The following is a 16,275-nucleotide window of genomic DNA, read 5'->3' on the forward strand; positions in this document are numbered from 1 at the left end:
TTGGTTCGGTACAGGTAATGTAAATGCTTCCTGATCTGCTTTTCAACCAAACAGCCGTTCAACAACAAGCAGCCACTGACTGCTTTCAGCCCTGCATGTCCAACCAGGTGTTTTACATTCTGATCACACTGACCGTCATATTAAACATTCACATTTCTGTGCCTGTGTTATTTAATCATGATTCCCACAGGGAACCCTTGAAAGTTTGTTTCTTCTTGTGCATGGTGCAAACAGATCTACATTATGCTCTGAAGCAGCGGCATCCATATAAACACATGTGCAAATAACTCACAGTATGATGCGTAGCTCCCTGTGAACACTCAACCTAGAACAACCTTACATTTGTCTAATAGTCAAAATAGTTCAACAACACAGATTTTCAACCACCTGAGTGGTGTCGGACGCTTGTGAAACCTAACTAGGTGCTTTCGTTGACTTTCCCTGCTTCTAGATTGTCACAGTGCTAAAGAATATACTACTGCTGCTGCATCCACTGGTTCCTGCAGTCCCTCCTCTATGTGGTGGTACAATCCTCGCTGGCTCTTGCTACATTCTTGATGCAATTTTCTTTTTTGCTCGCATGTGTTAATCTCTGCCTCTGCTCCACTTGCACCTTCATATCGTGTCTGCATGATGCAGAGTAAACTCACCTGCCTGCCCACCCGCCCTGCTCCTCGTCCTCAGCCCAGGTCACGGACCCTCACCGCCAGCCCCCATCAGCTTAGATACTCTCTTCATCCTAGAACCCACAGTGGTTTCAATAAACCTCTTCTTGTTTCTCGTGCAACTGAGCTGGTCCGTGGCTGCATTTGGGGCCGTTCTCTTGCTCATAATATCCACCTTCAGAATTGTAACAAAAACATTTTGTAACCAGATACATAGTTGTAATTATGTAATCCATCATAAATCGTGAATACAACGGTTCAGTTGATTTCAGGTTGACCTGTACAGTCTAAAAGGAGACAAATACAAGTAGTACAACACACATTTTGGTTGGATTAATATCCTGTTTTGTGTTTCTATTTAGTTTTTCACCACAGTGCAGAAGCCATGCAGGAATAATTGAATATTTTGAATAATTGCTGCAACTATTTCTGGCAGAGAAATGATCTGCTAATTAGAGAGAGAAGGAGGGAACCCTGGTTCCACAAGTGCCTCTGGTGACCGTGGTAGGCTGGTTCTCACCAGCACGAAGAAGCCTCTGTTATATCCTTTACCCTGCAGCTACAAGTGACACCAACACACACGTTGAGCTCACTGGATGACTGGACCTGGTGATTGGCAGCTGATAACAGCCATAGCCAGTAGTCTTATGGGGCCTTGGGATCTAGCCCTGTTGTAATGCTGCTTTCTGCTGTCTCTGTTGATGAGCTCCTCTGCTAGACTTCTTTCAGAGAATAAAGACCAATTCACAAGGGACCGGTATTACCAGGGGACCTCATGTTATTTAGAAATTACCAATCCCATTTCTGTGCTTTGTGCAGGACATTCACAGTCTGTTACTCTATTTTTCAGACATCATCCCGCTGATATGATGTCAAGACTCTGAAGTGCCTTAACTTGCATTCTCTCTACTGGCCAACAGGAGGTGACTCCTGGTCGCAAGAAGTCTGAATGCATGGAAGTCTATGAGTCGGTCAAAATGAAAGCCGATTGATTAAAGGTAGATTAAGGCCGGTTAATACATGTTTTTTTTTTTAAATGTATTAATTTTTTATTCCAACTGTAACCCGTTACAAAAAAGACTGAAGACCAGAATGTGAACCATGTCCTGAGGTGATACTGTGTGTTCGGGGTAAAGAATGTCTCTCTCTTCAGAAGGACGTTGTTGACGTCTCCTCTCCTTCTGGGCTTTTTACATGTTCCATCCCAGCGTATCTCACATGGCTCGATTGTGTTTGAATGAATTTAAATGCACAGCCGCAGGCTTCTGCTGGTCATTGGTGCGTACTCTACTTCCATCCTCTGGAATACGCCTCTTAAGACAGCGTTTGTTGTTTGTTTGTATCTCAAGTAATGATTCACTAAATGTTGAGATAAGGACCAAAGCTCAAAATATGGCAATATAGTTTGACATTTCCCCCCCCCCCAAAAGACAGTATGTACAATACAGAGTGAACCTCCATGATCTGAAGCAGCCTTTTCTCATTGAGAGATTCACTTTGACTGACCATTTTAAATCTCTCTCCTCTTCCTTTTGTTCTCTGATGATGAAAATGTCCAGAAACTGGATTTGAGATTAGCGTCAATGAAAGTCAAATGCTTCAACACCTCCATCATGTGGCTCTGTCATACAGCAGATTTTACCTCCAGAATAATAGACATAATTGTATGGTGGTGATGTGCAGATGTGCCGTTTATTTGAACACGGTGTCATTTGGAGGAAGCCCTTTCTCTGCCTCACATGATGACTGTGTTCACCAAGCGTTATGCAGGAGGAACCCCCTTTGTAACCTAACGCCGGGTTCACACTGGCCACGGAAGCGCCGCGAATAGGCGCGTAGCGGAGCCCGCTTCCTTTTGGCGCCCTTGTTAAGCGATAGTGTAATTCACACCAGACGCGGAGCGCCGCGAATAGGCGCGGCCGTCCCGCGCCGTGAAGCGATCGTTTCGGCGTCTGCTCTATTTTTTGCGAACGCGTCAATTCTGGCAGGAAATCACACAAAGAAACACGAGACAATCCGGTCAATTTTCAAAATAAAAGCAATTTTCAAAATAAAATACCGCGATTGACAAATGCGATCATATTTGTGTATCTAAACTCGCACTGGGAAACAGGAAGAGAAAATACATTTAATAAATGTGAAGAGTAGATAAACAAATATGTGTATTTCAACGGTATATCTGCACTGCCATACACACTCTGTCTGTCTGTGTGTGTGTGTCTCTCTCTCTCTCTCTCTCTCTCTCTCTCTCTTGAACGGATAAATACAAGAAGTGTACAAACTTCTTGGTTACAGAAACATGGCGTATTAATTTGATGGGGTTTTTTACTCCATAAAGAAAAAATAGCTCTGAATGAACAGCTGAGCAGAAGCGCTTGTCGACCGTCGCGGAGAAATACGCGTCTGGTGTGAACAGGGGGTCAGCGATTTTCGTTGCGCGCTGCGCTTCCGCGGCCGGTGTGAACCCGGCGTAACCCTAACCCATGCTGTCTATTTTCTAATTCTAGATTGCATGAAATACTCACCGGGGAAGGTTGAAAAACTCTAAATCCAACTCCATGTACTCAGGAGCTATATATATCTATATGTATATATATATATATATATATATATATATATATATATATATGCAAGTAGAAATACACAGCTGTAACACAAAATGCATCGCCTGAAACCAAAACTTCCAGTGCTAAACCCTTTGCGTCCAGAGCTGACGATGAGGGATTTGCATTCAAATCTATGGGATGAGCCTCAACGTTGAACGCGGCAGCGAGGGGAAATGACCGACCAATCAAACAGTCAATATGTGACGACGCGGGATAAGACTGTGTTGACTTTTCACACACGTCTTTATCTGAAAATGATCCACATAATTCACAATATCCAAACAGAATATGAAGTTTACATGCCACATACCAAATAAGGAATGTCATATTGAGAATGAGTGTGTATGTAAATTATGTTGTTGTTCTATAGCCCCACCCCAACGTCTATACATTTCCATACATTTTAATTTGATCATTTTTTTATTTTAACCTTTTCTTCCTTCATAGAAAGACACACTCAGCATTCCTTGGTTCAAGTTAAGTGGAGAGTACTTCACCTTGCATTGTATTAATTGATGCCTTTTGGTTGGTTCGATAAATCATTACTAAGCACAGTCCTCCCAGACTGAGCTGCTTCTAGGACGCTCCTCCTGGAGTGGTGGGACCAGGCTCTTTGTCTAATGTGGATCTATTTTGGAGACATGAATATGAAGAAAAAGCTCGAGGACCCCCCGGGAATCATAATCTATTATTACCTATTATGATGGGACATGGGCATGCTGTTCTACTGAGCGACTGTGCATTCTGGTGACGGCGCTAGGATCCAGAGGAATGACCTCTCTCTCTCTCTCTCTCTCTCTCTCTCTCTCTCTCTCTCTCTCTCTCTCTCTCAGTCAGTCCCCCCTCCTCTCAAGACTGTTTTAAAGTCTCTGCCAGACTTGCTCTCACACGCTATTTCCTGGATGGACGGAGGGATGGGAAGCTTCCAGCGCCTCTCCAACACCAACACCGACTCTCCCCTCTCTGTGTGCCCGACCAGCGCCGCCTCCATCACCGCAGCATCAGGAGCGGGTCCCCGCTGTGTGGACCGTCGCTGCTAGTCTCCCTTCACGCCGCACGCTCCTCCACAACTCTCAGCATCCGAGTGTTATGCTCGCGTCCGTGGACATCGGTGGGATTTTGGGACGGAAAGACTCTTTGCTGGACCTCTAAGCACCCCCCCCCTCTCCTCCACCACCGAGCCCGGTCTCTGTCTGCGCTGCGTCTCCGGAGCTGCTTTACGCGGCGAAGGCGAATTGCCCGCAAACAAGGGGAGAAACTCAACAGTTGTTGCTGCTTATTGTTTGCATGTCGACGTGCACATCACTGCCATGTGGAGGCTACTGCAATCGTGCTGTTGCTGCTGGTGGATTTTCTCCTTCATCGTGCCCGCCTTCGTGCTCCTCCGGGCCGAGTGTCATCCCGGTAAGTTCCCCCGTGAAGTCAAACACCGCGTTTGTTTGTTGCTCCTGTCTATGAACGGTTGTGCTCATGATAAACACAGCTCTGATGAACTCGCAGAGTATCGTCACTAAATATCCTGTAACGGGTCACTGGCTGGGGAGAGTTCGTGCACCGAGACGCGCTTCTCCCCGGCACCGGCACGTCCGCTCGAAGCTGTCGGGACACGCAACACGGCAGTTAGTGGGATCATTTGCATGAAGCTGAGTGACCTGTTTGAACCTCCTCCGTCACAGACGCGCATCTCCGTCCTCGTTAAATGCTCATTTATGCTTCCATTTCGTGCGTAAATAGAGACGTGCGTTATCAACGTTCTGAACGTCGCTGCCCTCATGCTTTCATGCGTCCTCTACGTTGGAATGGACGTTGAGCAAAACATCCTCTAGAGGGCGTCGTTCACATTAAAACGTTACTCCAATAAAGTTGAAAAAAAAATAAGTTTATCATAACAACAAACATGGCGACTGTACAATGGAGGAGATAACGATCCTGCATCTATTGAGAAGGAGGCAAAATGGCAGGCAGCGTTGTAGACGGCGGTGGTCTGTGAGACCACTGAATACATCCCGAGTGTGGACGGAGAATTCCAGTCATTGGTTTTACCGATGAGAGAAATTGACGACGAACGTCATTTTCAGTATATCAGGATGTCCGTCGGGGCTTTCGACAACTGGCTTCGCCGGGTGGCTGCTCACATTAAGCATGGGAACTCGCACAATTCACCGGTGATGCCGGCTGAGCGACTAGCGGTCCCCATTCGCTTACTCGCATCAGGGATCAGTCATTTTTAAAACGTTTTTTAATTTGTGTATGCTATTCACGGCACTTTCTGTGTACAATGCCCGACACTGCCCCCACGATTTCCGTTGGAACTGCAACGTTTGGTCCGTATCGGTACGCATCCGCAAGCTTGCAGGATACGGACAGAAATACGGACGAAATGTACGCAGAGAACGGACAGAAGGCTCCGTCCGTATCCGTATGCGTGTCTAGCGTAGAGCATAAATGAGCCTTTACTCTCCTCTCAGGGAGCACGCTGCGTGGAGGGACCGGGGACGGGGCTCGGTGCGTGGGTCGGGGATGCAGTGAGGAAGATGTGATGTGTCGCCGGAGCCGTTATCTCCCCGCCTGGAGCGAGACAGACAGCAGGGCTGCGGAGCCCCCCCCCTCCAAAATGCGCTGAGGGGAGGCAGACCTCGTGTCTGGGTTCGGGGTTTCTGTAGACCCGTCAGAGGACTCTACATGCTCAAACGCTTTCTGTCTCTAAACGGGCTAATCTCCAGCTATTATATAACACAACCCAACTATGTGTCACTGTTCACTTTAGCAAAGGGAGCCTTCTGCTTCAGTTGTAGCCCCGGGCCCCGGACCCCCATTTGTGGGGTCCGAAGCATCCGGAGCCAGAACCTGGAGAGGATGACCACCTTTCACCCTCAGATAGAGAAAATAAATCCAACAAATCCAGTTTGACCTTGACCAGAGTCCATGTGGAAGATCAGAGATGTCTGACACCTTCATGGACCGTCCGACCCCACAGCGTCTGGACTTCTCAGGTCACCATACCCACCAGCCGAAAAATAGATTCATGTTATGTGACAATATTTTACAGATGAATTCCCGCTGTGAGCGGCTCAGTCGTCGATGTGATTCAATACTGTGAGTCAGTATTTAATAGAGGTTGGGCAATAGGAAAGAAACGTTAATATCTCGATATTTGTCACCAAACACCTCCATCGTGGTTTTAAACGTTGCTTTCGGAGGATGACATGACAGGAAAAAAGAAGTGAAAGAGTGATGTGGATGCAGAGTTGGAGGGTCGTTTCACTCACAGATGGAATCATCACACATTTAAAGTTGACGTCATGAGAGCAGACAGTGTATTGATATGTTACCCAGCTCTGCTCCGTGAACAAACCAGCCTTCACTCGTTCCATTGGAACCTCATATCGCATCGTTGCCCCCCAGTCTGAGGACCACTGGAACGTTCGAGTCCACCAGCTGTAGATGTGCCACGCTGTCGCTGAGCCGGCTCCTCCACTGTGTCCCTGTCCTCCTGCTGTCCAGCTGCTGAGATGATGAAACACCCGACCAGAGGCTCGGAGAGGACGCTCGCTGGCGTTAACCGGCCTCCGCTCCCACCGACGGCCTGACACGGGCTCCTTAGACATCTCGTGTCATGTGTCTTCATTCCCTCCATTTATTCAATGTGAGCACACGTCTGGAGAGGAATAAGTGGAGTGAAAGAGAAAGCTGCTGCCAGAGACGGATGGAGAGAATACTTTGTCCCACGGGTTGAGGATTTATTTATTTCTGCTGGTTCGTGTGTGTTTCACACACCAAATCCTCTAGATGAGCCCTCCTGTTTTTAGTGAAGATCAGCGGTTATTCATTTCAAACATTCAGGTTTCAGTGTGCTCATCGAAAGGAAATGTTTCAAACAGATCATGTTAGGATTTTGTCAAACGAAACAATTCTTTCCATTTAAAACAAAAGGAAGCAAATAAACGGACGAGATGAGATGACGATCCCGTAATGGACAATGTCAAAAGCTGCTGCATTGTCACTTTGTCTTTTGGTGGATAACAAATCTATCAAATATCTTTTTGTCCTATCCTATATAGCTATATATACATGGGCTAAACAAAAAAAAGAAGAAAGAAAGAAATTGTACGAGTCACCCCATCATCGATATTGTTTCAGGATGGATATTTTTGTTGTTGTATCCTTTTTGTTAATTTATTGGAAATAAAAAAATATATATATATAAATATCTTTTTGTATTGTGGAAAATATAGTTGACTTGAATATATTATAGGAAATAGACCTATAGGAAGACGACTGGCAGCTCGTTTTGATGCTTTAGCAACATGATGTATTTCTGGGGACATGGATGCTGATCATCTCTCTCTCTCTCTCTACTTGACCTCTCTCTCTCTCGCTCTCTCTGACACCCGGTGGCTGCTTCATGGAGAGACGGTGTAGAAACAGAGATGAGTGTGCTCCTCCTGCTGGGTATCATCATGGACGGGCTCTCTGCGCTGCTCCGTACCTCCGGCCCCTCAGCTCTTCTATTAATAAGACTCTTATCTGGGAGATTGGGTTGGAAAAAAAACAAGAGGGAAAGGCAAGATCAGCTTTCTGTGAAAAACACGTCACCCGAGGGCCACATGCAAATAAAAACATCCAAAGAATTATTTATTAGCTGTTTCTGCTTTGCTGGACCTGCTGTGAAGATAACAGTGGGAGACGAGTTCCTCTTTGTGAAGGACTCGCTTGTTTTGTGTTGCCAGATAGGAAAATACATCCATACGTCTAAATACATCCAATTTCCATCGTGATTCATTTTCTAGTTGTAAAACATTTCAAAGCAAAGGAAAAAATCACAAAAGGATTTGTAAATAAGATTGCATCCAGGATAAAAGGCTGTTTATTGTAGATTCCTAAAATCTGCATGTGGTCTTTAAAAAGCCTTTAAGATGAACACAGCGTTGGGAAGTGAGGACGACGCCTGCAGATGTTACAGACTCACTTCTAAGCCATGGCGTGGGGGGGCCACCAGCCTTCCCAGAGTGCTTAGTTCCTACTGTGTAACGGTGCGGAGTCCACCTGAGTGATGTCCACACGCCCCCCAGTCACCGAGTAATGGCCGGTTTCAGCCACGCAAACATCTGTTTCTGTGGAGGGGAAGCAGCGTGCATCCCCGCGGGCCGCCCGTAGCCGCCGCCACTGACACGCGGCATCACTTTTCCGTCGGCGGCGAGGCGGCGCAGCCCTGTCACTACGCCTGCACTTCAGCCCTGGGTCAACCAAACAGAGACGGGGGAGACGGAGACAGAGAGAGATGTCTGGCCTTCAGTCTGTCGCTGTGTGCTGTGAGAATGAATGGCCGCTGTCGCTCCTGGCCAGGAGGAAAAACAGAACCGTCATTGTAATCTCACAACAAGCGCCTGAGCTAGCACATCTTTTCACCCCACAAACGCACAGCCCTTCTTGCATCTATCTCTGTCTCTTTCCTCCCCAGCTTTTTTTTAATCCACCCTCCTTTTCTCTCATGCACCATATCTGCTTCTTTTTAAACGCGGGAGCAAATGAGACGAGTGGGTTTGTTAACCATTCTAAGCAGGCCTCCATGTCACCAACCTTTCTCTCTGAGCCCCCTTTGTCGCAGCGATATGGGGAGAAGGTTGACATTTAGGGAAGGGATTGGATATGCTCCGTGGCCCTCGCTCGCCAACATTATCAGCCTCATCATCTCGCTGCTTGCCGAGCTATTATCTGGCCTCCGCTGCGGCCAGAGGAACGCTTGCAACGCCGGCTCGCGGGTCACTTTATCAGTCAGCGAGGGGCCTGTCAACAGCGTCCCGGCTTCCCTTAATAGATTGATTAAAAGATAGCGTGCAATGTTTGTGTGTGTATATGTAAGATGCACGGGGGGGGGGGGTCAGTTCTCTGTGTAGGAAGCTGCTTTGGTGCCTCGTCATTAGACGGCAGCTGCCTCCAAGAGTGAGGGGGAACCAGATAAATAGAGGAAAAAGAGAGCATTCCTGCTATCCGGCTATTGATTTTTAGCAGAAAATGATGCTGTTTTGTTGCACAAAGGGGGGGAAACTAAAGATAAATGGCTCTGATAATGATAACAACAGTAATGATGATATGAAGTGCAGAAGCACTAATGATATCCCACGAACACCATGAGCGGTGCACGGAGCATATCCTTATTTTGTTTTTCCATCAGTGTTTCTGCTCAGCTGAGCGTGCCGTTGGGTTTAATCTGTTTCTCATCAGTTTTTTAAAAATAAATGGAGGAGCTGGTGGCCCCGCGGTGCAGCTCGGAGAAGGAGAATAGTGGGAAGACGGAGCTGCTTGGGCCTCCTCCTCATGCCCGACCCCCGTTTCTCTCCGATTTAATGGGCTGCTGAAAATAAGGCACACTCTTCAACCACCACCAGGCTTTCACTTATCTTCGCGTCTCCATTGTTCCACTTCATTGTTTTAATCAAGTCCACTGCCGGGTTATTTGGTGAAGAGGAGGGGGGGTCCCGATCATTTTCTGGAAGGTGCTTCCTGAATTTTAGCTCAGTCAGGCCTGTGACAGCACCGACTCCCTCCATCTCTCCTCTTTTCTCACTCGGCTTCTTGTTTGCTTCCGGCAGGGTTTCATGTTGGCTGCCATATGTTCTGCTTCCCTCTCTTATCGCCACAATGCTTCTGAAGCATTCATACGTCTGACTAATGCTCTTGGAAAAAGCCTCGATCCAGCATCAAACATACTTTGAAGTCGTCTCTTCCCACCGCAGCTCCAGTTGCATTGTCTTTAAAGAGAAACAGCAGCAGAACACACTGCTCTGCTCGTGTGACGGATTTGTACCCATCAATGAATTTGACATTTTTCTCTGCTCGGCAACAAGCGCCAGGTATCAAAACCCATTTGTTTCTTTAGCTCCCAACAAAGTGTGTTCATAGCACATAGTATAGAAAAACGTTGGCACTCAATGTCTGACTACATTTGTTAGATCGAGCCCGATGAAATACGTTCCCAGTTTTTCCAGAGCCTGCTTTCATTTTTCTAAATTCTGTGTTTTGCAATTTTAGATACTTTTCTATCAGATGGTGTCTAATCATGTGGTAGACGAGTCACAATTATGAAAAATGCATTGAATGTGCATTCAGTTATGAATCAGTTGGTTGTGGAACGGTTTGTGATGTTGTAGCTCATCACGGATTCTTGCAGCTTGAGTCATTCCTATGTTGACAAAACTTACAGAAACGTTCTCCTGCATGATAATTAGGGATGCAAATTATCGAGTAATTTATTAATCGATAGTTGTTTCATCTTATCGATCGATGATCGATTAATTGATAAGCGGCAATTCTTCTGAGAAGCTGAATTTCCCTCTGAATAGGTTCTATCTACTGTATACTTAACATAAAATGCTATCTTCCTTATGATATAAAGAAAAATGCAAATCATATTTTGAATAATTTCATTTTAATGCATCAATTTGGTCAATTTTGAGAACCAAAATATGACATATCAATTACTGACCAATTTCTTACAAACTGCTGGTACTGATACAAATGATGACATACTAAATGGGGTTGAGGAGTTTAAGCATTCAAGAAAAGATGAAAACAAAAATGACTAAAACACAGTGCTGAGCCTTTATACTATTAGTTTATTATGACTATTATTATTATTAATATAAGTGGGTGAATATTCCTCAGCCTTCCTTGGTGTTTTGGTTTTGACTAAAGCCCCGTACACATACGTCGCCACTCGCCCATCTCTGAGCGACTGCTGTCAATGAATGTGAATGTGTTCTAGCGGAATGTGGCCAGGACAGGCGATGCGATGTGGGCGGGGACGGAGTTAAAATTAAATAAAACAAAATTAGTTGGTTTGAACAACAGTCGAGAAGCTTGGATTTACTCAAACAGAGTTTTTGACCACTTATAACACAACTTACGACGCCACATGGCTGCCGTACGACGTTCATTTAGAATTGGGTTTCTCCTTTTAGCTCTGCTTTGGTCTCCACCAATCTCTGACAAAAAGCTCTGGCTGTTTATCTGCTAGATGCTCCTATTAAAGTCCCAGTGAATATTTGAGCGGTGTACAGTCACAGCAGGGATTTAAATTAAATCCTGCACATCTGATTGGACAGCGAAAAAGAACAGTGGGCAGGCCTGCGATGTGGCGTGACGCCGAGCTATGTGGGACTGCGGCTCCACACACACACTTCCTTTGTTGCTAAAAGCTGCAGTTTGATTGGTGGATGGATGTCATATTTCAAATATAGTGAGTAGTGGAGGATTTTGGATTTGATCATTTCATCTGTCGATTAAAAAATGTGCATCTGTGGAAGTATAAAAAACAGTGGATGTTTATTATTAATAATAATAATAATAATAATAATGCATTTTATTTAAAGGCACCTTTCAAAGTACTCAAGGACACCATACAAGACTGTCATAAAAACAACAGTACATTAAACAATAAATACATCAAACAGTAAGAATAAAGAAATGTGGCTACTAAGTGTATTTGTCATTATGCCTTGAATAAGGCAATCATCAGTGTGACAGAGTATGCTCGGAAGAAGTGCATTTTCAGGTGGGATTTAAAGGTAGGATTTAACAGGTTTGATCCTGTTAGCAAAACCTCAGTTCCATATTGGCACTAGGATACAAAAGAAGAATGGAGCCTAACCAGCCCCGCAGGCAGCAGCAGAGGGAGCGATAGTTGAATGCACTTGTGGCTAAGTAGCAGCAGCGTCCACTTCCTTTGACCCCGACCCCTGTCGGCAACAAGCACGTGTTCGCAGGAACACAACGCAGGGCAAGGAAAAACAAAGGAGACAGAACGACATGGAGACAGCATGAGATGCTGATGAGAGTGGAGAGGTGTATGCAGCCAAGCCCCTTTTTTCCATTTTGCTAAGCAGGATGCCGGGGGAGCGTCTGTGTTAAAAGGAGCTGAGAGTGACAGGCTGTCGGTCAGCGTGGAGGCTGACGAGCCTAACCGACGGCGACACCAAACAAACACCGGGAGGTGGGACAAGAAGGTGATGAGATGGGAAAACAAATGGACATGAGTTTTTACCCCCCCCCCCCCCAGATGGTAGGAACTTGTGACACTTCCACTTGTTTTGGAAGCAGTCAGATACAATCTGACGGGATATTCCTGACAGCACAGACGGTCGCCAGGTGGTGGTTCTTTTGCCCCCCCAAAAGCCACCTTGGCACATGTCAGGACTTTCAGACACTTTATGCTCTTTTGTCAGGCTTGATAGGAGGCCATTCACTCTGGATCTGTGACAGCTCTCCGATACACCAGTGAAAGGTGTAGATGGGTGTTCCTGCCATTCCCCCCCACAACGTTTTCTCATTTTGAATGTTGAAATGCGCTTGACTCGACTTCCATCAGTCATCCCGGCTGACAGTGGAAGCCAGGCAGCTGCTTTCTCCCTGAGAAGGGTGAAAGAAATGTCACCATCTTACTATGATATTCGGCGTGTCAGTCAGACAACAGGTTTCATGTCTCACTGAACGTTTTAGAAAGCCTTTCACTCACTTCCTCTTCCGGGCCTTTTACCTCCTTTAACCCCTTTTTTCCATTTCTGTTTTATCTTCCACTGTTAATTTTCCATTTTCCCCACATTGACCACGAAAGAAATGCCAATCGTTCCAAATCTCTTCCACTTTGTTATAATCCCACTGACAGTTCACTGTGGAATTTTTAGGAGGGAGGACATTTCCCGACTGGACTTGTTGCACAGGTCGCATGCTATCACAGTACCACGCTGGAATTCACTGAGCTCCTGAGAGCGACCCATTCTTTCACACGTTTGTAGAAACAGTCTGCATGCCTAGGTGCTGCTTTTATACACCTGTGACCAATGAAGTGACTGGAACATCTGATTTATATTATTTGGATGGGTGAGTGAATAACGCAACGTATGGAAATGTGACCAGCAGCTCCTGCTGCTCCACTTTTCCTCTTTGAACGTGATAAAGGACATGTTAGGGCATGGAGCCGTCAACAGCAGAGAACGTGTTGACGTGGGATTCTCCCACCTGGTGATGAGGACGTGACGGACCAGATGATGCTGCTGAGAGCAGGGACGAAGACAACTAACGTTGTCCCTAACGGGAATATGAGCGACTGCATGGAAACGGTAATATTAGTGGAATATTCATTTTCATCATATAAACACATAAGGAGGAATATGGTCTTTTTAGGAATAACGGAGAAAATTTAATATTTATACTTTATTGTTCATCTGCTTTAAATGTTTTGAAAACATTGTACGTACTTTCTAGGGCTGTAACGATACACGTATCGAAATTGAAATCGCGACACTCTGATCCACGAACCTGTCTCGCGGTGTGAGAAGGCAGAATCACGACACAACTTCCAGCTATCAAGGTGCGTGTCCACAGGCAGCGGTGTTTCTCCGCGTCCCATTCATTGTCTATGTGAAAAGCCGTGCAATGCATTCTGGTAGTGTTGCGGCAAATGTTGAGAGACGGCGCGCGAGTTGGCCGCTCCTCATTTGCATAAAGTTGAAGTGAATCTACTTTATGCTGATCAGAGGCGCCGGGCTCGACTCGCCGCCTCTGGAACACTCGCGAACAGTCGCGAAAATCTTCTAAACTGAATGTTGTCGATCTAAAATAAAGACAGAGTCAGCAACTGCATAGCTTATTTCTCACTTAAAATGTTTTCAGAAACACCTTTCGGTGAACTATTTTCGTAAAATAAGAGAAAGTTTCCAAACGAGCTGCCATGTTGGTCTGCGTGAACTCCGGAGCAGACAGGACAGCTGTGAAAGCGATCGTCCAATCAAGTGCAGCCATGAAGTGTACGCATGATTGTTTGAAGGAGAGCGCCTGTCAATCAGGGCTCAAAAGATTACACGGGCAATTGCAACATTCATAGCTCTGGACATGCGCCCCTTTTCGGTGGTGGAAAAGGATGGGTTCAAGTTTTTTTGCTAATGTTATTGAGACCTTACTTGAGACCATAATACTGTTCTTAATCTTAAGTGTCCAAATCTGTCTGTTTTGTAGTATTTTATTTGTATGTTATATTTTATATTTATAACCATACTTGAGACAATAATATTGTTCTTAATCTTTAGAACGGTTTTCAACTGTTCTATTCTTGTAGTGTTCCAAGTTAATGAAATGTTACATAAATAAAATATTTAATAAAAAAAAAAATCTCTCTTCTTATCACACCCCCCCACTAACAAAAAAATCGAGGTTTGTATCGAACCGTGGGTCAAAAATCGTGATACAAACCGAATCGTGAGTTTGGTGTATCGTTACAGCCCTAGTACTTTCATGTCATCCCTCTATCTCCTTTTCATCTTGTTTAGTCATTTCATCACTTTCTTACCCCTTCCTCTGTATGTCGACCAAAAGGTTTCTTTTCCTTTCCTTCCTTCTTGTCTGCTTTCACTCTTTTCGTATTCTGTTACTGCCCTCTCTTTTCCCATGTATCCTGATTTAATTTGTGTCCTGTTTTTATATTGTACTTCACTCATTTTGCTTTTTATCTCCCCCATCCCTCCCCATCTCCCTTTCTCTCTTATTCATGCAGCAGTGTTTGGTTCTCTTGCCAGACCCCTGGGTTCCTCTCCTCTCTCCTCACATTAACATGCAGAACAAACTAATGGCCATAAAGTTAAATCCCATTTTTCACCCGAATGGAAACACACACACACACACACACACACACACACACACACACACACACACACACTTATTTTACAGTTTTTAAGTGCTCACAGAGTAATTACGAAATTAAAATTAAGATTCAGGATGAACCTCAAAATTGGCATCAACATGCAAAGTGTTGCAGACACATAAGGACACTTTTTTAACAAAAACTCCTCGGCTGTTAATGAATAAATATATAATTTCATGAAGATGAAAACAGCTGCCATTGGCTTAGACATGGAGACTGAGAGGAAACTCATTTTGGCTATTTCCAGCATGCATCTTATAATGTCCTCATCAGTGATAATCGTCTTTTACTCAGCAGGTTAATTGCTGAGATCTGGCTGTGCAGTAAAACAGGACCCCAAGCAAGCAGATGTTCACACAAGTTTTAAACAAATGCAGCAGTTTACTCGTCATGAGGGGGACGACTCAGGAATTGACTTTGTCAGGAAAGCCGTTGGAGGGACGTCAACCGGATCTGTTGGGGCAAACGTTTAACTGGTTCCAGCAGAGATGTGGCTGTTAACCAGGCAGGGAGGTCTAATGACATGGTGCTAATGAGCACATCCATGGAGGTGACGGGTCTCCTTCCATAGTCTAAGAGGCCGTCCAGACGAAGCAAAACAAACTTTTTTTCTCCGTTTTGCCTTGGTGTCGTTTCAAGAAAATCCACGTCCAGACGAATCCACTGAAAACGACTCAGTACATATTCCAGGCCTATATGCGGCGCTGTTTCTGCTACAAAAACGCAGAAGAAGAGACAGAGCTTGACCGGATGTTTGCCATTGCTATGGCAACACGTGAGAGTTACGGCTAATCTCCACCCGACCACCCGATCAATAAACACCCATAAGATTACAATTTGGCCCGTATAAATAAAACCAACAATAAGCATCAACAGCCGTCACCCTAAAGACCTTGACGAGGCATTGTCACACGTTGGGATGGATTAATTAGACAAATAAATGCTTACATTCATGGGAAGTTAGCTAGCGGTTGTTTGTTAGCATCGTAATAAAGTAGCATATCTGCGACTGGGACAGGAAGTCAGTCAGCTTTGGTCTCCACCGAAATATCTTGTTCCTTTTGATGAAATTCTGTGCAAACATTCATGGTCCTCAGAGAATGAATCCTACTGTATTTGGTAATTAAGTAACTGCAATATTGCACCATCAACACTCCGAATAAGCTCATCGAGACATAAATAGGGCAACAACCTTGTTGTTTGGACCATTCTCTACATAGTCTGGTCTGGTCTCTGGACTAATGTGAGCTACTATCTAGACCTCAGGGGGACCACAGACAGTCTCTGGTTTCTCCACATAGTCTGGTCT

The 16,275-nt window shown here is 45.2% G+C and overlaps 1 protein-coding gene across 2 annotated transcripts in view; it reads left to right on the plus strand.

Moving 5' to 3' along the window:
- Positions 1-4,462: 4,462 nt before the first annotated feature.
- The window catches only part of LOC311023448 (receptor-type tyrosine-protein phosphatase gamma-like), a 605,663-nt gene continuing 593,850 nt past the window's right edge, over positions 4,463-16,275 (plus strand). The window contains exon 1 of one of the 2 annotated variants that reach the window (XM_084025284.1): positions 4,463-4,675. In XM_084025284.1, the coding sequence (XP_083881410.1) occupies positions 4,582-4,675 (94 nt within the window). In that variant the 5' untranslated portion in view covers positions 4,463-4,581. The remainder of the gene's footprint in view (positions 4,676-16,275) is intronic. The other variant, XM_084025285.1, reaches the window with a different exon arrangement.

The sequence above is a fragment of the Eutrigla gurnardus genome, assembly GCF_963514095.1.
Source record: "Eutrigla gurnardus genome assembly, chromosome: 2".
Taxonomy (NCBI): domain Eukaryota; kingdom Metazoa; phylum Chordata; class Actinopteri; order Perciformes; family Triglidae; genus Eutrigla; species Eutrigla gurnardus.